We start from the raw sequence: 20,686 nt of genomic DNA, 5'->3' as shown, positions 1-20,686 counted from the left end.
CTGACCTGTTTGCTATGTTTTAAGCGACTTACAAATGTCTCTTCTTCCAGCAATTATGTGAAAAGTGGCATAAAGCAAAAACGCAAAGACTGTTTCTCCAAGAAAAACAGTTTTTTGATTTATGTTTTTTTTTAACCACTGTTCTGTATGGGACACTTTTTTCTGAATTCTTAGTTAAGCTGTTTTTCTGGCCTTATAAAGTCTCTATTTACATGTCAAGAAGGATAACCTGTGTTAACTTCCTCAGATAAAGTTTCCTATTGTTGCCAGTCCATTTTCATATACTGAGGAGGAGCCAGATCTTGAACTGGCTGTAATCAGTGGCAAGGTTTTCAGATACCATAGAACAGCAAGGACTTTCCAATCTGGGAGTAAAAATGAATAAATTGTTCAGTTTGCTCGAAGTTAATAGCTGTTGAGGTGAAGATTGCTTGCTCCTATTGTTTGGATGGTTTTGGATGGAGGAAGTAGGTAGGATTTGCTGATGTCTAAAGGATGTAGTTGGCAGAGAAAACTTGGTATTGTCAACAGTGCAATGATTTGTAATTTGACCTTGGTGCTATTGGTTATAAACGGGGATTACCCTGCACCAAACCAGATTGCCTGTTGTCTTAATAGCATAATCATGTTTCGCTATTTTAAAATAATTTGTATTTACATTGGTCCGTTCTTCTAGAGTTCTTTTTTTTTTTTTTTTCCCTTCTTCTTTTGCCCTAAAACATTGGTTACCCATTTAAAATTCTGGATAAAATCTTGCTTTCCACTATTTATTATTGAATTTATGCTCATGAGGATTTGTGCTGTGCTTCGTGTTCTTGACCGGTGTCCTTCCTGCTCTTTCATTTTGTGCCTGTATTGTTTCCCTGGCCATCACGGTCTTAACTTAACACTGCCAAGGGGTAAGCGTTAATGTTAATGTTAGACCACATCTGTTGACAGTAAATGAGAAGGGCTGGCTGTAAAATCCCTGCTCCTCCATGTCTGATTAAACTTTAAGATAGGAATAATATTTTTTAGCAGTGAATTTGTTGCCGATTTTTCAAGACCTTTATTCTTTCTCTCTCTTTCTCTCTCTCTCTTTTTTTTTTTTTTTCCTCCAGGTTTAGCAAAAGAGCTCTTTCAATGTAGATGCCAGGAGCCTTAAATTATTCAGGGATGTGCTTTTTAGATGCTCTAGCTTGCAATCTTTAAAAGCCTGTTAAAGAGAGATTCTTTACAAAGGCTTCAGGTAGCTGTATTCTTCTGTCATTTTAACTAATGGCTTAGGATGTTCCAAATGCAGTTTAAATGAGGAAAAGCTTTAATATTTATTTACATGTTTGCAGCATATAAGATCATGCACAGCTTTTTTGCACCATCAAGAGAAAAATGTTCTGTTTGTTTTATTTTCTTTCACTTTCTGTGACTTAAATTTCAAAAGTGAATTTTACAGCCTGAAGAGCATTTCCTATTTGCCTCAGTATAACAAGAGCTGGTGTGAACAGTTGGCGGAGCTTAATTTTCACTTATTTTTACATATTTTGGAGGAGAAATATGCTATTAAAACGAAGTAGAAAATACCAGAATAATGTAAGTTCTGATGGGCCTACCAAAGTCAAAAGGAGATCTGTTTACTGAGTTTGTTTTTGTTTGTGCTGTAGAATGGTTTAATTTTGCAGCTTCTAGAAAAAAAAAATAGTGGACTGAAAAAATGTCAGCATTTTTAACATGATGATTCAGTGCATAGGCAGCTGGTAGTCATATCTTGGTAGTGCACAATGTCCTAGAAATCGCAGTTGGTAGTGTTTTGGTTTTCTGTGTGGCAAGTTGCACACACCCAGTGTGCTTTTCGTTTTTTTTTTTAATTTTCTTTCTTTCTTTTCTTTTTTTTTTTCATTTCTGCTGTTGGGGTATTTTTCTTTAGAGACTACATGGCTGGAATCACCTTTTCTTTAAGTGTCTTTCTGCAAGCATGGCACTGCAGGAGACAGTCTGACAAATATCCTACAGGGTGGTGCTAGTTCTTGATACTCAGCTATTGCCTCGTAGAGCTTTCTGCTGCAGCTGTGCTTTGTTTCTTGCCACTCAACTTTAAAACTACTTCCTTTCATAGGTCAGACATTGTTAAATACAGATACATTTATTTATTTGTTTTAGAGTATGCCCAACTAACAGATTCTTCTTAAAGGGCTGTGAGAGTCAGGGCTCTGTTAAGTTTGCCCTTAGCTTTGCATGACCTTGGGCATGTTGCTTAACGTCTTTGTTTCTTAGTTTGAAGTAGGTGCAGAAATGCATGTATCACTCTGCTGTGAGGTATACAGCTTTCTTAATGATCACTTATCTAGAGATCTCAAAAGCATTTTACAAAGAGTCCAATGCAATTGCTGTTGTAAGAGCTGGAGAGGTCAGACTGAGGAGTCGATGCTGACCACCTATCTCCCTTCAAGGTTCCCTTAGATAGCCTGGCTTCTTTCATTGTGTTCCTGAGCACTTGTTTCCTTTGTTTAAAGCAGGACTGAAACTGTTATCAGCCGTTAGCTAGCTTTCTCTTTCTTTCTTTTTCTCTTTCTTTTCTTTCTTTCTTTCTTTCTTTCTTTCTTTCTTTCCTTCCTTCCTTCCTTCCTTCCTTCCTTCCTTCCTTCCTTCCTTCCTTCCTTCCTTTCTTAATCAAAATAGATTTGGAATTGGTGTCTTTCAGAGAACTTTGTGGGCTCATTTTGTGGTTTGTTGCTGGGCATTGGTTTATGCTAATATAGATTATTTTTCCTACTCCTTCCTCTAGAGGATTTTTGGAAATATTTAATTCTGCTGGAGTTGTGACCTGTTCTATAATTGCAAGATTTAATTCTTGGAAAAGTTTTACCAAGAGGCAAGTGGTGGACTCTAAGGCCTTTAATTTGTGACCTTAATGGCAGGAAAAAAAAATGTTGATTTGCCTTGATTTTAAAAATTAGTTTCTGTTTATATGATTTTCCACCTGTATTTTGGTGCTACATTTTCACCTTTGAAGGAACAAGGATTTAGGTTCTCCTGAATTGTAGCAGTGGCACTAGTCACAAATTTTGCAAGTACCTGTGGTGGCAATAGCGCGGTGAAACAAATGACAGGACATCATTGAACATGTGGCTTTTCCTTTCTGAAACTTTTAAAGTTGAAGCCATTCCTTTCAGAGTGCTCTGCATGCCGTGATGGGAATTTTATTGCTAATTGTGAGGTACCCCCTGGGCGTCCCAGTTGTGATAGTGCAACCATATTATGTAAATGTGGTTTAACAGCACAGGGCCAGGCTGTGAACCCCATGGTTTCCAGCGCTGATGTATGGAGGATCCTAAGCAACTGGATGGGGTTGTTGTTGTGGGACTTTTGTCACCCTGTCCTCCCCTGGCCTTCCACCCGCCTGTCCTTGTTAGACCAAGCTGACTTGGTGCTCTTTCCTCAGAGCCCCATCCTCATTTGCTGTTTTATTGCAGATTAAAGGCTTGGGTTGCATGTGGAGGTTATCAGCTAATGAATAAACTTCAGTCATCCTGTCCTGTGATAAATCTGTCTCGTAGATCAAAGATGAAGCATGTAGACCTTTTTTCTTTCAAATGGTAATTTCTTAAGGCTGTCAGATCACTTCCTGAGGTCTGTTTACATAAAAACAAAAAACATTAAACATATTTTATTCAAAATGTTGGATTTTTAGTTTTGAAAAAAACTTCCATTTCCTCTCTGAGGAAACCTTCCCTCCTCCCATCCCCATAAGGACTCTGTGAAGATCCCATCTGTGGAAATACAGGCAAGCCTCACGCTGTAACTTGTAGTCATGGCAGTATTTTCTTAACACGACAGTTATTTCTGTTTTAAAACAGATAGTTGTTTAGTTAATTTCATCAGGAGCATGTATATGTATTAGAGCATCTGTTCAGCTCCAGTTGTATTAAACAAAGTATGCAGATTTTTTTTTTCTACTGTATTTTCACAGAGAAATCAAAACCAAACAAGGCAGATTGAAGGGTCTCCGTGATTGTTTGATACAAAATCATTATTCTCTTTAAACTTCTTTCCACGCAGTGTTTTTGCAAAAGTATTTTGTATTCCAAGAGCAGCCTAAATAATGATTTGAAAATCTATGAGCTCTGGAATGGTGTAAAATAAAGAGGCAGTCTGCAAGCTGAGTCCGCTGCAGTTTATTTTCTGTGTTTCCGTAGGTAAAACATATTTACAGGCTGTATCGTTTTTGTCTTTTTTTTTCTACTGTTTGCTGTGTCAGCAACAGAAGACAGAAGTCAGGCTCTCCCACAGACTGCCGTGAAGTTTTCAAAGGGTGTAGAAGGAAAAAAAGGGAGGAGAGAATGACAGTCCTCAAAACATTCATTAAGCGTTGGACAGTTTGTGATACATTCATGGCATGCAATACCGATTTTGCTAGCCTCTGTGAGCATACAGGAAAATATGCCCCTTGCTTAAGGTTCTCTGTCCTTTTGTTGTGGTCCTATGCACTTCAGTGCTGGGAAGTAATTTGGGTGGAACCTTTTATAAGCTGTTAAATCTGCATAAATTATGATATTTGTTAGACTAGCTACTCAATGTACTAAGTAGGCAAGTTAAGCTTTTAGAAGTTTTTAGAAACGGTCAGTGCTTTTTCCAGAAATAAACCCAAACTAGTCTAAACTTGTAAATGGAAAACGGATTCCTTTTTAAAGGCATCTGCTCCAGTCTTTTGCCTGAGAAGGTTTCTTTTCTTTTCCTTTTACTTATTCTTCTTGATCTCCGTGTCTTTGATGCATTACTCTTACCCATTTCTGGATTATAGTTTGACCTTGATTTGAGGTGAAAACAGAAGTGAACTGTCTTGGTGATATCTTTTTTCTTATGTATCTATTTGTTCTGTAAGCTGAGGATTATGCATGTTAGAAAAGAGTGAATGATTAGCAACTTTATTTCTGGTTCCCTTTTTTTCCTGTGACTGTTTATGAACTTATTCAGCAAATGTGGTTGCCAGTAAGTTAATGTAGTGAAATATTTTTTAGCAGTGACATTTACTGCCAAGTCCTGCAGTCTCTGAATAGGAAGGTTACTGACTGGCCAGGTTGTTGTCTTTAAATTTATATGTTATGAGTCATCATCAAGGACATTCGAAAATTTACATGTGCAAAACCAATTCCCAGTCTTACTAATTTGATCCTCTTTGCTCAAATATTGTTTCTTTTCTGCTTCTAATGTATATTTGAAAAAGATAACCTTTTTTTTTCATACTCTAATGTCTTCTTGCTGAAACTGAGTGCAATATTTTTTTATTAACCCATCCGTAAAGCAAACTTCACGTAACCAAAGCACTAACATAAATAGAAATATAAGGGACTTCAAAACAGTGCCAATGTTTAGAAAAGAACAAAAGTTTTAAGTATTTGAGAGTAGAATTTGTGAGCCAGATTTATACAAGTGTGCATTTTCAAAGTGTGTACTCTGTGTATCTATATGTTCAGTATATAAGAAATATACACACCATGTAGTTTTCAGTCTTACTGGTTGCATGCATGTGTAAAATAATCACACAACATCAGGAACGATGAGCTTCAGAAAATATGTGTAATGTATGTAATGGTTCTGTGTATTCCATTGTGAGTCCCCCCTACAGAAAGGATGCTTAAAGTGGCAGAAGCCTTAAATGTCTGTGCTGAAAATCAGAGCCTGGCTGCAGGTCGTCAAAATTCCACCAGCTTCAAAAAGAGCACTTTGCTAAGAGTCTTTAAATATCAGGCTACTTATTTGAGTCCTGACTTTTTGTTCCCAGACGTAACCACTTTTGACAATGGCTTCTTTGTTTCCCTGTTGAATCAGTGATAAAAACTTGTGAGCTGAGTATTATTGTTGACTCATTTCAGTGGCCTGCACCTTTTGCAGTGGAGATTGCAGGTTTTTGCAGTGTTTTTTGTAGTTTGGTAATAGACTAAGGATTTAGATTTCAGCCTCACTTTTAACAGTTTTAGGTTAAGGTTGTTAGAGTTGCTTTACTGGTGAGTATTCTTGAAAATTTAGCATGGAAGTATGAAAAACACATACATTTGGAATGGTGACAGTCTCATTCTTCCAACAAAGTAAACAAAAATCCCATTAGCTAGCCTGCATTAGTGTATACTTGTTTTATGAATGTATACATGTTCTTACTGTAAAAGTCAGAAAAAAATTAAAAATCATTTGCTGGAAATGCAATTTTGTTCCTTTTGATGCCTATCATTGAGACTTGCTAAAATAAAAACAAATTGTAAATAATATTTTAAATTACTTGTTTTATTTATGCTAGAGAGCTAACTGTGTAGTCCATTATTTATTGTCTCCTCTTGCTTTCACATACTCTTGAGTAGCTAACTGACAGACAGGCATGATTATCCTTAAGGATAATTTATTGTTATGATGTTCATTTATTATGAGGATATTCCTATTTTACAGGGAAGCAAATTGACACACTGATTATGAGCCTCTGAAGGTAGGCTCAGAAGCCTGAGATACTTAAAACTAGAAGCAACCTTCTAACACCAAAAAGATATTTAGGTTATGAACAAATAATGGCAGAACCAGATATTAAATCCAGCTTCTTTCACTTCTTGTTCAGCTGCAGGTACAAGATCAGCTGCCTTCTCACATGTAGGTGGTTATTAGCTCTTTGTATGAATATGTGTGAAAACATACAAACAAAAAACAAAGCAAAACAAAAACCAAAACCCAAACTAAAGTGATGTGACTTGAAACCGTTGTATAAGAGGGAAATGAATCAGAATCAGTTCCTGTTTGTTTTCTGCTGTCGACATGCTTTCCTAAATTTCTAGATTTCATGTCTTTGAAACAGAACACCGAAAAAAAAAACCTTTATTTTAAAGCCTAGTATTATATCTGCCAAAAATATTTGTTAGAATTTCCAAAGTTTTCTTCATCATATTTCTGTCTGTGCATCCTATTAAAATCCAGACCTGAAACCCCCACATTGCTAATTTACCTGAAGTCAAAATTGTGTGTGTATAAAATGCTGGGATATTATCTCACTTGGATATTTTAGTAATGGAAGTTATGTAGTACTTAGCCATTACCTCTTGCAATTTAAATTAAATTTTGGAAATTGCTGCAAATGGAACTCCTGTCCTCAGAAGAGCACACAGACCCTGATTTAGTGGCCAGCTTTCTTTTCTTCCCATTTAACTTTATTGATAATTCCCAGGTAGGAATACAATTTAAGTTTTCTCCCAGGCTTGATTTTACATTAAGACTTTCAAGGAGGTTTTGCCTCCCCTTACACCCTGCCTGGGAGCCTTTGGAGCCACATACATTATAAGTAACTGTAGGAACAAATGCTCCTGATCTCCTCCCAGGACTGTAACACCACAAGCTAATGCACATGAAGAACAACCCTTTCTCTCTGGGGTCCTGGATGCTGCCAGGTCCAGTATAGGGGGATTACAAATTCTTCAGATTTTTTTCCCTCGTAATCATGTTATGCTATCCATGGGTTTTAGATCCCAGTTGGTTTAATTTTTATGAGGTTACTGCTTCCTCCTTCAGAGAGCCCTAAGCCTCTGTTTGTTTTGGGGGCAGGGGAGCAGGGAGATCTCTTCCTCCTGCCTCACCTACTCTCCTCAAACACTAAAGCAAGCCAGTTTGCTCCTCCTAGCTTAATCCTCCCTTTCTCTCCTACCCATGTTCTGCAAATTTCCTTACCTTATTCTTAGAGTTACCCAGTGTCTGTGGTATTTATCAGCAAGTTAACTTTTGCCCTGGAGGTCCAGGTTCGGGGCAGTGTGGGCCTCTACCCTTCTGGCAGTGCTTTCCCCTGGGCTGCCTGCGTGGCAGGCTTCATGAAGTCAGACAGGTAAATGTCTGGAAGGAAAGGAGAACATTGCATGAAGGGGACGTAAATCAGTATTAAGCAGTGCCCCTGACAGCATTTCTGTGAGATTGCTGATTTCGGAGGCTAAGAAACTGTGTCAGTGACTGCAGTTCCCAATGAATAAAAATACCTTCTGGACAATTCTTAACTAGAAGCTGAAATCTTTTGGGGGTGGATGAGGAGAGGGGGTCAGCTAAGCAAAATTGTGTCAAATTAGTCGTTTGCTTGGAGGTAGAGGAGTACGGGCAGTTTTATAATCCCATGAGGCAGTCCAGCCAGCTAGCAGCTGCCTAAATAAAGTGTCAGTTTAGGCCAAAAGGCTTAACAAAGTGTTTACCAGCAGCCTGTTGAAAAGTTTGCCTTGTAATTGTTCTTTGGGTTTGGGGAGTAGGTTAACTTGTATTGATGTTTTCTGAAACCTTTCCCCCTCCCCTTTCTCTAGCCAGGTGGGAAGGGTTGGCTTTTTATTTTTTTGATACACAGAACATACTTGCAACTTTAGTTTTCAATGGGCACGGCCCTCTTAAATGAGAAGCCAAGTAGCTACAAATATCCAAATTATCTCAGTGGTGCCTTCAGCACTGCCAGCATCAGAAAGCTGCAGGGGTACCCTCGGTAACTCTAATGAATATTTCAGAAATTTCAACTGTGCAGACAAGCAAACAAGGGATATCTTTTTATTAAAAATGGGGACTAAACCAGTTACTAATTATATGGGTACAACCACTAATATTGTATCCCCAACTCCACACACAGGTGGAGTCACCTTCCACCTCTCAAGAAGGCTTCATCCACTGCGGCAGTGTGTGTGGGTGTGTGTGTGGGGGGGGGGAGGGGGTCCTAGGTTCGTTGCCCAGAAATAGCTGAATTGGCACCAATTTTTAGAGTCCTAGCAGACGAGCTTTAGAAAAGCATGTGTCAGTTAAAGAATGACATTTATTTCCAGTTCTGAAGAAGTGTCTAGAAGAATTTCTTTGCTGAAAAGAGGCAGGAACATCATTTTTAGGAGTCAAGCAAACTGTGCTGTAGGGAAGTGGCATTCATCTGCTCTATAATTGTAATTTTGCTGGTCATTTTTTCCCATGTACAAATGCCCTACTGTAAACCTGCAGTATGGATACTGATGCAACCTTGCCACAATTTCGACATGCTGTAGATACAATGAACCCCTCTCTGTTCTCTAAATGCCTTCTTTTTGGTTTTAATGTTATTCTCAAATGCTTTATAGTCATGCCAGATTATAGTAAAGATAGGAATAATTATGGTTGATATATAGAATTAACATAGTCTAGAGATGAACAGGTAATTCAATTAATTTAAAATTGATTTTCATCAATACTTGTTTTTTTGTCTTTTAGTCCTTAATATGTAATGCTTTGTGGTTTGCATTAAAAAAAAAAAAAAAAAAAAAAAAAACCACAACAAAACTAAATAAAACCCTTCCCCCTACTCCTAAGCAAGAGAAAATTATTATAGCAAACAATCCTTGTTAATGCAGGGGCATTACTGCCGACTTTAAGGTCCAGAATTATCCAGTATCAGTTGTAGGAAAATATGCAGTTATTTTCCGTCTTGAAACTCTGCAGTACTACTCTACTGCTTTCAGTGCAGTTCATCTTCACCTGCTTACTGCTTTTTTCTATTTCAAATTCAGAATCAGTATTTTTTTATTCTCATACCATGTTATCTGAGAACAGTCCATGGGGATTTTGAGAGCAAAATCCCCCAATTTTGGACTGTCTCTTATTCTTCAACCCCCCATCCTTCCCCACCCCCCGATGATTTTAAAGACTATACTATTATGCAGCATTCTGGCAATGCAGTATTCAAGTAGACTGTTAATTGACATGCACAGTATTGTATGCTTTAGGCTGGAAGAGAAAATAAGCAATTTGCTTCATTTTGCAGAGTGAGTTCTAACTGTTATTAAAGTGCATTTGTAGTTGCATATTTTCCAGTAAAGGTGACAGATTACTTCAAAGCTGGTATTTTCTTTTTGTTAAACAAGGTTCTCAAATAGATCCATCTTGCCCACGTATTCTATTCTTGCCAGTTGGCTTTGAAAGCTGGTGCTTGGGCTCATCGTTAAGAACTAGCTTCCAAAAAAATGAGATCCCATGCTGTTTCTATCTATTGAGCTGGTAGGGGCTGGAAGGATCTGATCTGAAGCCAAGGCAAAGACTGAATTGATGGAATCATATCTAATAGGTTTGCCAAGTACTGCCCAGTCATGAAGTTCCACTTTATGGGAAAGAGCACCAAGGTGAGGGATGGCAGAACATTCACAGTGAGACCGGCTATCCACAGATTTCCTTAGAAATTTGACTTAGAGCCAGGCCCTTACATACAAAAGGACTAGTTTGAGTGAATTATTACACCTTTAATTCTTGTTCTGCATGCCTCTTCCCCATATTCTTCATAGTTGCGTATATGTATGTAAAGAATAAAAACCTTACTGCCTTTTATTACAGTATTATATGTATTTTGACTGTACATATTGTATTGTTGCAGAGGCATTCATACACATTCACTATGTTTACTTCCAATTGACTCTCTTTGCACACACACAAATGCCCAAACACTGATGCATGCTCTGATCCAGGTGGATGGACCCCACCCATGCAGTGGGACTAGATGGAGGCCAGTTGTCTTTAGGGACAAATTCTCTGTCTTCAGTAAATTCTGATTTTATATATGCAACTATAAGATGGGCAGTAGCATCATATCAAAATCATATATTTCTTCTTAAAAAAAAAATCTGACAGGTTTGCTTAGGGATTTCTCTTTTCTAGCAGCTTGTGTTCATGAGATCCTGACAATTCAGGTTTTTTTGTGTATGTTCAGTTTTTATATAAACTTCCAGAAGAGTCTCGGAAACCACAGTGATGATACACATCTGTGTGTCAGATATCCAATTTGTCACCAGCTTCTTCCAATATCTGGCAGAGAGCAGGACCTAAATGAAATCCAGTTGACTGGAGCTCAGCTAAGATCTGATAACAATGACTTTGATAGATCAAATGGATGGAGAACTTGGTGGACTGTGTAGATGTAATCTGCTCAGTCACTTTTGAAACAGTCCACAGTCTTCAAGTCTTGCTCATCTTTGTAGCTGTTTCAGTGGTCAGAAGCAAAAGATTTTTTTTTTTTTTTGCCATTGTCTAGCCAAGAGGTTGCATAGGGTGAAAACAATTGCAGATCTTGCCTTGATCTGTGTTTGCAGTCACTTCTGTCTTCAGCTATTGCAGTGATCTATATGTGTAGGCTATCATTCAAAATCACTGGGAACAGGTTGACTGGAATGATGCAGTTACCACCCTTTACTGTCCTTCTGTCCTCCAAACTCTCCTCACCTGGCATCTGCCCAGTGTGGTGTTTTTATTTCATTTATTTTAGTACGCTAGGCTCTATGCCACATTCAGCTGTAGCAGCAGTAACCTCCAGAGTACGAAGGAGTGGTCAGCTGGGTCCAGCACCTGCTTTAGCCAATTCCTCCTCTGCATCCCACCGATTACCAGCAACATGTAATGTATATTGGAATTGTATATTAATGTATATTGGAATGAAATGGAAGAGCACCCTGTTTAGGCATCCTTTTGTCTATAGTCAGATACGTATTCAACGTTTCTTGAAATTCAGAATGCAGCTGTCTTCAGAGGTGTGTAGTTCAAATCAAAATGATGTAGAAATAAATATTGAGTAAATAATCTCCAGAATGCAGAAGGCAATTATTCCATAAGTTAAATAAATATTTTTAAAACGTCTTCAGAAAATATGTATAAATTCTGGCATTCCCACATGGAAGGTCTTATAGGAAGTATTTAGTTTCATAGTTCATTGCATCAAATTCTTAAACACCTATACTGAATGTACAGTTTAAGTGGTAAGTTACTGTTGCAGAATTAGATTGTTGCACACCTCAGATGAAGCTACGTCATGTTTGGCTTTATTTATTTATTTATTTAAATGTCTGCTAATAAGAGCACCTAGGGTCATTGCTATCAAATAAGTAACCATCACTTTATCCTCCTGAATGAACCATTCAATAAATGCTGGTTTATAGAAAACAGATTTTCTTTTTTTCTTTTTTTCTTTTTTAATTAAAATGTCTACCTGTTGTGCTTATAGCATAAATAATTTCTTTGAATCATCAGGTGAGTGCTGTTCAGTTATACCGAGTGAGGAAAATTGCAAAAACACGTATTAGGGTCCCTGTCCTTAAGTGTATTTCAGTTTGCATTTTGATAGCAGTTTAGAAATGTTATCGCCTGTTTTGTCACAGACATAATTCACATCTTTCTTCAGGCACTGTAAACAAGAGAAATGGTTTAATGGCTCCATAAAAGGCACTCTGTGCTGATAGCTGAGATTAGACCCTTTAGTAATGGATTTTTGTGTGCTGGGGGAAGGGGAGGGCTTGGCAGAGGTAAATGTACTGGAAAAGAATCTTTGAGAGACTCTGATGTATCTGGAGTGCCTGCTGCATTTCTGCGTGCATCGGGAGATGGATTCAAAGTGTGACAGTATTGGCTTTTTCAGTACAGGGACCTGCTCTTCTTGCTTTTGAAATTTTACCGAGTACTAACTTGGGTCACTTCAGTTAGTCCAGCACCTGGAGCTGTAGAGGTATTCACACAGAAATTTGTCTGGTTTTGTCTTGCTTTTGTGAAAATCAAATCCTGTCTATTCAAATGTGTTCAGGAAAGCTCTGTAAACTTACATTGCCTATTAACAGTTTTGTCTTAATCAATCAAAAAAAATGAATCAGTTTATTTGCAAAGTTGGGTTTAGACTGTGGTGTGAGGGCATAAAAGTGAAAAACAATTCAGAAACACACAGCAGAAATGTCCAGGGCATGACTTAGAGTGAATTCCATGTTGCATCCTTTTCTCTGCAGGCACACAAAGCCCTCAAACTTATTGCAGATGAAAGTAGTATTACTTAAGAGTCATTGGAGTTCACTAACAAGCGAGTTTGCTGGTCTTAGTTGATTTAATACCATGTAGTAAATGCTACAAGTGTTGATAATAAGACATTTTTGTCCTTTTTGGTCTGTGGAGTCAAGATTGTCTGCTGTTCACCAACATCATTGAATTACCAGAAATATTTAATGCCCTTTAAAAATATGTTTAAATCTGTTCTTCAGAAAATAAAATCAAATTTTATATTGTGCTGTGGGTAGGAATCTGAAATTTGGAAATTATAAAATAGCTTTTTGCTCAAAGGAGAAATGACTCTCAATTTCATTTAAAATATTTTTGATTTCTTCGTCTTGAATAATCATCTCTTGAATAGAAAAATATGTGAAAACTTTACATATATATTTGATGCAGTACATTTCTGGGGCTTTCTCAAAAGAAGAGATTCAGTTCTGTCCGTACAGAGATGGTACATTTCCTGTTTGTCAGCCTAGGGAGTATACAAATCAGTCTCCTCTAAGACAAAAGGATTTCTTCTTTAATTTCAGAGTTCTTAATAATACTCTTCTTGATTTGGGTCTTAAACTGGGTTTTGTTATGAGCAAAGTGATTGTTACCTGTTGGCAGACTAATCCCCACTCAAAGGAGAGGAACACTTCAAAATGAGGGGTAGCAGCCCATATTTCTGCATGTTCTGTGTGAGTTTATTACATGGTGACATAGTCATTGATTACTAAAAAAACACTTAAAAACACAGAATACTAATGTAAGACTATGCAACACCATATTAGATATAAAATACAAGCCCTCTTATTCTGCAAAGCTACATAGATGTATCTATACACAGAGAATATGCATACAGTAATGCATTATAGCGTAATCAATTTGCTACAGATGGTAGCAGTCCTTCTGCTTGCCTTATGTCTGCGTGTTGGCTTCAGAGGATCTCCAGGCAGGGTCTGCACATTGAGCCCATTCTGATGCTGATAATCCTGACTTTCCCCAGTACTTGAGATGAGGTTTTGAAGCCGGCCATCTAAATACAGGTTCTAAGATTGTTTGCCTTTCAAGTTGGGAAGTAGTTATCTGTACGTAATCACTTGGGATGAAATCTTCGCCCTTGGTCACTTCTTAATAAGGTCATTATTAAGGCAGAGTGCCTGTTGCCATAATAGGGTTGAGACTCATTTCTGGGGTTAAGTAAAATGAATTTGCCATCAGGAAGAATGAAGTAGTGAGGAGCTGGTTGCTTGAAATGTCATATTTTTAATTTGGATGTGTTGGTAGTTGGGTATGCTGCACTAAAATTAGATTATATAAATAAGTAACCTTGCTCTCATCAAATGAAAAGTGAATGAAAAAATAATATAAAATCCAGCTTTGCAAAACTATGTGTGTTTAAAAACTCTTTTAATAGGTACACTATGAAATAAGTGCCATACTAAAATGAAGAGCAATGGGTGGAGGTGGCAGTGATGATGTGAGGAACTGTTCTAAATATTTGAAATTTTTTAGTTGGAATAAGTCTGTCATCTTCAGCCACACTAAGATGTGGTTTCAAAGGTCAAGTAGCCTTCATGAAAGCCCCCCCCAAGCATAGAAAGTATTTATCTTTTTTCCTTTCTTCCTGTAGAACATACACTTAAAAGTTACAGATAAAGCTTAGCATGGTGACTGTGTCAGGGGACTGCCGGAGGAAGGCTTTAAATTTTACAGCTACATTATCTTTCTGGACGTAGTTAAGATAAAGATCTAATATAAAATCACTTTGGACTATAATGCTTTCCCTAAATGAAATGAAGGCGTTAACCTACTTGATTTGATACACTTTACCCTAGCTTATAAAGCTGGGAGGAAGGTGAGGTAAACTTTAATTAAAACTACAGCACAGATGCCTCCTAGCACTGTGCCCTGTACCTTGCTAGGACTGTACAGTAAGCAAAATAAAATGTACCTCACAGCCGAGGCAGCAGGCTGGAGCCGTGTTCAGTGAAAGTAATTTAATTAGTGTTGATCATGACTCCAGATGATGGTGATTTGATAAGGAATAATTTAGTACTTAACAGCCTTTTACATGCACCAACTCCATGTGGGAAGGTAAAGCAAATTGCACAAAATGAATGTGCTGCTTTCACTTGTGCCTGTGCCAGTGAGCTGGAAAACTGCCTGTTAGCAGACGTTCAGGCTCTCAGCGCTGTGATGAAATACCCAGCCAGTTCTCCGCACAGGGCTGTGGTGTGGGAGTCTCTGTACTCCCGTTATTTAAAAATAAATAAGGGAAGTAATTTTTCATAACAGATTAACTCTGAGGAAGTAGCAAAGTTAAAATAAAATAATAATAATAATAAAAAAAAATTAGAGCAGCGTGTGGCCTTTGTGCAAATATGTGATACTGGCTTTAGAAAAGAGTCTTGTTACAGTTGTGGTTTTAATTCTCTGGTCCAAGTCGAAGAGCTTGCCTACCTTTGTGCCGGAGCCACGGTTCTGGAGATGTGGGTTCCATCATATGCATTAAACGCACAGTGTGCATTATTATCTGACCAAGACACGTGAAGATAGTCAGCAGTAAAAGTTCACTAGTGTAAACCCAAACCAAGCTACTGGATGTCAGCTTCTTTTGCAATTACAGTAGAAAGCTGACCATGGGCTGCAGTTTGCTTTATTACTACAGTTAAAAACCTTGATTCAAGAAGTCCAAATGGTCTTTATTGTAAATTCATACAATTTTATTCAGAAAGACTTCTTCCCTTGTTGTGTTGTTCACCACTTTTCATCTCGTGTTTCTTAAGTTACTGTGCTGTGTTGCTGTGTTTCCGTGCCTGTGTTGCTCCCTGCTTTTCCTATGTAATCTTTCCAGATAGATTACTACTGTCCACCAAATACAGTAGCTGAATAACAGTCTAAGAGACAATTTTTATGTGTTTTGTGAAAATACATGGGAAAATAATCCAGCGATATCTTGCAGATGTCTCAGCTGAGAGATAATAATATGAGCTGTCATGTAAGAGGGTAGGAGAGGATCAGTTTGTGAAAAAGTTCTCTGAACATTGCCCAGCTGTGGGAGAACCAGTGGTGAGAATCAGGAATCAAGATCTAGCATAATAAACTGGGGTTTATTCGTTCTAATGCTCACTTCTTAATGTTTCAGAAAGGTAAATTCCCTCACAACAACCCTGTCCATGTGCATGCAGGTGCCTTAGTAGAAAGTATATAGCATGTAACAACTTGTTTTTCAGGTCAGGTGCAAGGGAAAGGACAAGATTCTTCTTAACAGTAGTAATAATGACCTAATTTTGCACTGAGCTTCTCTAACAGAGACTTCTGCATATATGTGGATTTCCGCAGAGGCGAACCTGTTTGTGTCAGGCTGGAGCACGATGTCCGAACTGTGGTGTTTTGGTGACAACAGCAAAACCAGTCATGAGAGTTGATCCCCAAACTCTAGGCTGCTCAGAGTTCAAAAATGGATTTGAAATCTCTTTTTTTTTTTTCATTTTTAAATTTGAAGGGCATGTTTTCAAGCTGTTAAACACCTGTCTTTAGTCTTTTGTCCTCCTAGCCACTAAATTTAGATTTGCCTACATTAGGTGAACTTTGAATTTTCTTGTTTTAATTTTGGTTAAGGTTACCTATGAAATAAAGGAAAGTTGGCTGGCTTAAACTAGTATGCTAGTTAACCTTATCTTTACCTTTGGCCTTTACCTTAATCCAGACCAATTTGTGTTTCTCATTAACGATGCATTTCTGTCATACTCCCTATGTTCTTTTGGCTATTTAAAAAAGCATGGCTATTTTTTTTTCTCCATTTGTGTCTATATCACATTTAGTGTTGACTTCGGTGAGGCCAGAATTTTACATTGTGCATTTTTGAGAAAGTGTACTGAAGGCATTTCTCATGTATTTTTTCCAGATATTATTTGTATAACTAAAGAAACATGTAATCACCCAATTTCATAAGTTTCACTGCAAATTTTCATGTATTCGGTGGGAGAAAAAGGTGACCGATCATATACCTGAGGCTGGTATATGAGAAATTTATTTTGGAGTAGTTTGTGTGGCATTCTTTGAAGTGATCTGCTATTGCATTTATAGCTAAAAGCTACCTCACTAATATTACTTAGAAACATTTGGTGCCTGGGAAGTATTTTGCCTCTGACAACATTTACAGTAGTTAAGCCAAATATAAGAAGGCTGTTATTTTCCTGCTAATGAGATGGGATCCTGGCCATCATTCTATTAAACAATAAAAGTGCTAATAGCCAATGCAAAGGATCTCTGGTGTCTATTTTTCAGTTGACACACGAAAAAATCCTTGAAATGTTTATTTCCGATATTGTTTTTAGTATTACAATGGTTTAATTAATCATGTGCTTAATTAGCAGTGTCTAGTTTACTTGAGAAAGCTCATTGTTAATATCGTACTTGGTTTTCAATTATATTTTCTTTCTCTTTCCAGTGGCTTTTCATGGTCTCCCTGTGAAAATCAAGAAGGAACCCCATAGCCCATGTTCGGAACTTGGCTCTGCTTGCAGTCAAGAACAACCATTCAAGTTCAGTTATGGGGAGAAGTGCCTGTACAATGTCAGGTAAAGCAATCAGGAATATGTTTGCAGTGAGAACTGCTGATTTAAATGAGGACTGACTAAAGAGTTATAAAGCCATAATAGAGATCTTAAAAAAGTTACCTCTCCAGCAGATAGCAGACTGATGAGATAATGCATTTAGCTGATGAACACTGATGGCGTTGTTTACAGTTATATCAAACACATAACTATTTCAAAGCAGTGTTCTTCATCAAAATGCATATTCTTTATTCCTCCTTCATGGGAGATAGCCAGAATTTAGAAACTCGGGGTGCAAGCGTGAAATGGAAGGAGTGTCTGGTTTTCTATGAGTTGTGTTGAAAATACTTGCAAAATGCATTACACACATTAGGAAAGAGAGCAAGATCTGTGTGACAAGCAAGAGATTGGCATGTCTGAGGTATTTGACATGTTTTGCAATGATATATGTGTGCATTCAAAGATGATTACAATTTGAAATAGTATTTCATTAGGATCTGCATCTTTGTTATCTTTTCAAAAGCAAATTGTCATCTTTTATAAAGGTAAATAGTAAAAACTTTAATTATTCTGGGGGCTTGATATGACTGCATTCTTTATTGACGTTCTTTTGGTTTGCACTTACATGTCACTCCTTCCTTTAGCAGTGAAGGATTTCTTACTGACATTTCAGTCTATTTTAGAACCTTTCATCTAGTTAGTGAGTTTTTGTTCTCATTAACGTACTACCAAAGCTGATAGCACTTAAATAATTCGCATTTAGCTTTTTTGCATGTGAAAGAAAACTAAATACAGACTGGCACCTTCAACGGTCATAGAGGAATGGTTTTGATTTAAAAAATCAAATGTGTACATTAATGGATTTGATGGGTGCTGGGGGACCTGACATAGGAAAGTATGCAAGTTCATGCTTACTATCTGCCTTATGTCTGTGTTTTTCCTGTTTAGAAACAAGAATAATCAAAGTGTACTAAGGTCCTTTCCTGATCTGAAACACCTTTATATTTGCAGGACTTAAACTTTATTTTTGAGACAGAGACAGAAAACGTATCAGGAGAGCCTGCTGACATCTTAGTGTGGGTAGCTAAGCCAGCATAGCATTGTTTTTCTGGGTCAGATCCCTTCCCTCTAGTTGCATTCATTGTTTTACGGTTTCACTTTGTGGTTTTGTGCAAGCTCTAAAAAAGAGTCTTGACAGGTACTGCCAGCTCTTCGCACTCTAGTCCAGGTGCATATAATACAATACTACGTTTGTGTATTTTGTGTATCTCTTGTTAGAATGTCACTGTAAGACTGAATCCTTTAAAAATACATTTCTAGGCCTCAGAGAAGAAAATGCTGTTTTGAACCACTTGCCTTTAAAATTATTTTTTTCTGTGCTCCTCTTCGTGTAGAGAATTTCTCTGCCCCAAACTGCTTAATAAAGTATGTGTAATAAAAAGCTTATATGTGATACTTGCATTTTTATTTTTTTTCCTGAACATACGTGCTACATGTTTTTGCAGAGAAAATAACCTAACCTTCTTTGTCCTTGCTTTTCTAATAGTGCCTATGATCAGAAGCCACAAGTGGGAATGAGGCCCTCCAACCCACCAACGCCATCCAGCACTCCTGTGTCACCGCTGCACCATGCCTCCCCAAACTCAGCTCAGACTCCTAAACCTGACCGGGTTTTCCCTGGCCATCTCCCTCCATCCCAGTCCATTCAAGACAACAGCTTCCCTATGGATCACAGGTAAAACACAGAATGTGTGCAGGACCTATGCAGAAGTTATTTCAGTGGTGGTCGCATGTCTCTCATATAGGGTAGTACTGGCTTTAAGCCAGATAAGGTCAGAATGTCAGAAATGTATGTTTTGTGAAAGGCTGGCACACTGCTTGATGGACTTCAGTAGGAGCTAATATTGGCAATGATACGGTTTTAGTGACCTGCTTCTGCTGACTTGTGAGGGCAATTCACTTGAGGCTAGTAAGCGTCACGAGGTGATGAAGTCACTAGCAGGCATGATCCTGGCTGATACGTATCCTGGCTCCTTGCTAAGAAATTTACCTGTCCAAGAGATAAGTAGCCATATGCGTTACTGCTTCAGAATATTCAATGGAAGGGTGACTCATTTTTCCAATCCCTTTAGAAATATAATATTTCAAACAAACCAACATGCCAACATAAACTGTGTTCAAATAACATTAGTCTGAGTAAAAGCCACAAGAGCTGGAGACTAGAATTAAAACTTAAACTGTCCTTAAGTCACCCTGTTTTGTTTCGGTATGTTAGAAGTCCACAGACAACTGACTGTCTTTTTTAGCTCAGTTTTGCAACAAATATGCTCAGTGAATTTCCCTTATTTTTGAGACCAAACACTTGTTTGTGGAATTCTATTAATCCTAACCTTTATTACATGAACCTGTTTTTTTTTTTCTGTGTTGTGTGATTGCTCTGAGCATTTTGAATTTCAGCTATATATAGAGATATATATGTTTAGAGACTTGTCTTAGCACTTACACATTAACAAATTAAGAAGCACCTGAAAAGAAAATCACAGTTGTTGGGAGTGTGATTTGCATGCTTCTGCTCTAATAAGGGCTATTATCTCCAGGGATTTGTGCAGATCACTTCTGGAGGAGGTTGCTACAGTTTATATTGCCATTTTATGCTCTGCTGAGATACTATTAAATATTACCCAAGGTCTATGTGCCTTTCTGGTGGTAAAGAAACACTGAATCAGACCTGTAAACTGCCATAGTGCTGTTTCCCCCATCCTTGGACTGTGGTCTAACCACACCAGCCCCCAATGAAGCCAGGATGCGGTTTTGATTGCAGGAGGGTGGATAACTGTGTTTTTATATATACACCCAAGTTGTCAGGAGACTGAAATCTCCAAAAGCTAAATGGCTTCTGTGAAGAGAGCAGTAGTATTTTTCAGATGAAAAAATGTTTTGATTTAGAGCAACTTGTAAAGACAATACTGTAGCTGTATGTCAGCCTTAATTTGAATATTTATAGAGATTTGCATACACCCTAGTTTATTTTCCTATGACCGTAACACTTGCTCTGCACGAGCTTTATGGGTTCTTTACATGATTTTTTCCCCCCATGCCTTTGAAATTCATGTTCTTTAGGGCATTTTGCACTGATGCTTTCTTTGAGTGATAGAACATAACGTGTTTTAGTGAAGTCCAAATTAACTGACTCAGGGCAAAAATCTCATTTTTCTACTTTTTTGAAGAAGGTATGATTGTAGTGGAAGGTATTTTTTTTTTCACCATTTTCTTCTTTACTTTGAATCTTCTTCTCCATTTTTTGAAATAAATGTGTACTTCATATTTTTGTGCAATTCAAATCTTCCTGATTTACAAGATGA

General features: G+C 37.7%; 1 protein-coding gene across 6 annotated transcripts in view; it reads left to right on the top strand.

Annotated features, from left to right (window-relative positions):
- Positions 1 to 20,686, top strand: part of ETV1 (ETS variant transcription factor 1) — a 69,376-nt gene that overhangs the window by 18,961 nt on the left and 29,729 nt on the right. For all 6 annotated transcript variants that reach the window (XM_080581480.1, XM_080581481.1, XM_080581477.1 and 3 more), the window contains 2 exons: positions 17,219 to 17,348; positions 18,871 to 19,059. In XM_080581480.1, the coding sequence (XP_080437606.1) occupies positions 17,219 to 17,348; positions 18,871 to 19,059 (319 nt within the window). The remainder of the gene's footprint in view (positions 1 to 17,218; positions 17,349 to 18,870; positions 19,060 to 20,686) is intronic.

The sequence above is a fragment of the Anser brachyrhynchus genome (assembly GCF_964034855.1).
Source record: "Anser brachyrhynchus genome assembly, chromosome: 2".
NCBI classification, from domain to species: Eukaryota; Metazoa; Chordata; class Aves; order Anseriformes; family Anatidae; genus Anser; species Anser brachyrhynchus.
This window is presented reverse-complemented; position numbering and strand designations above follow the sequence as displayed.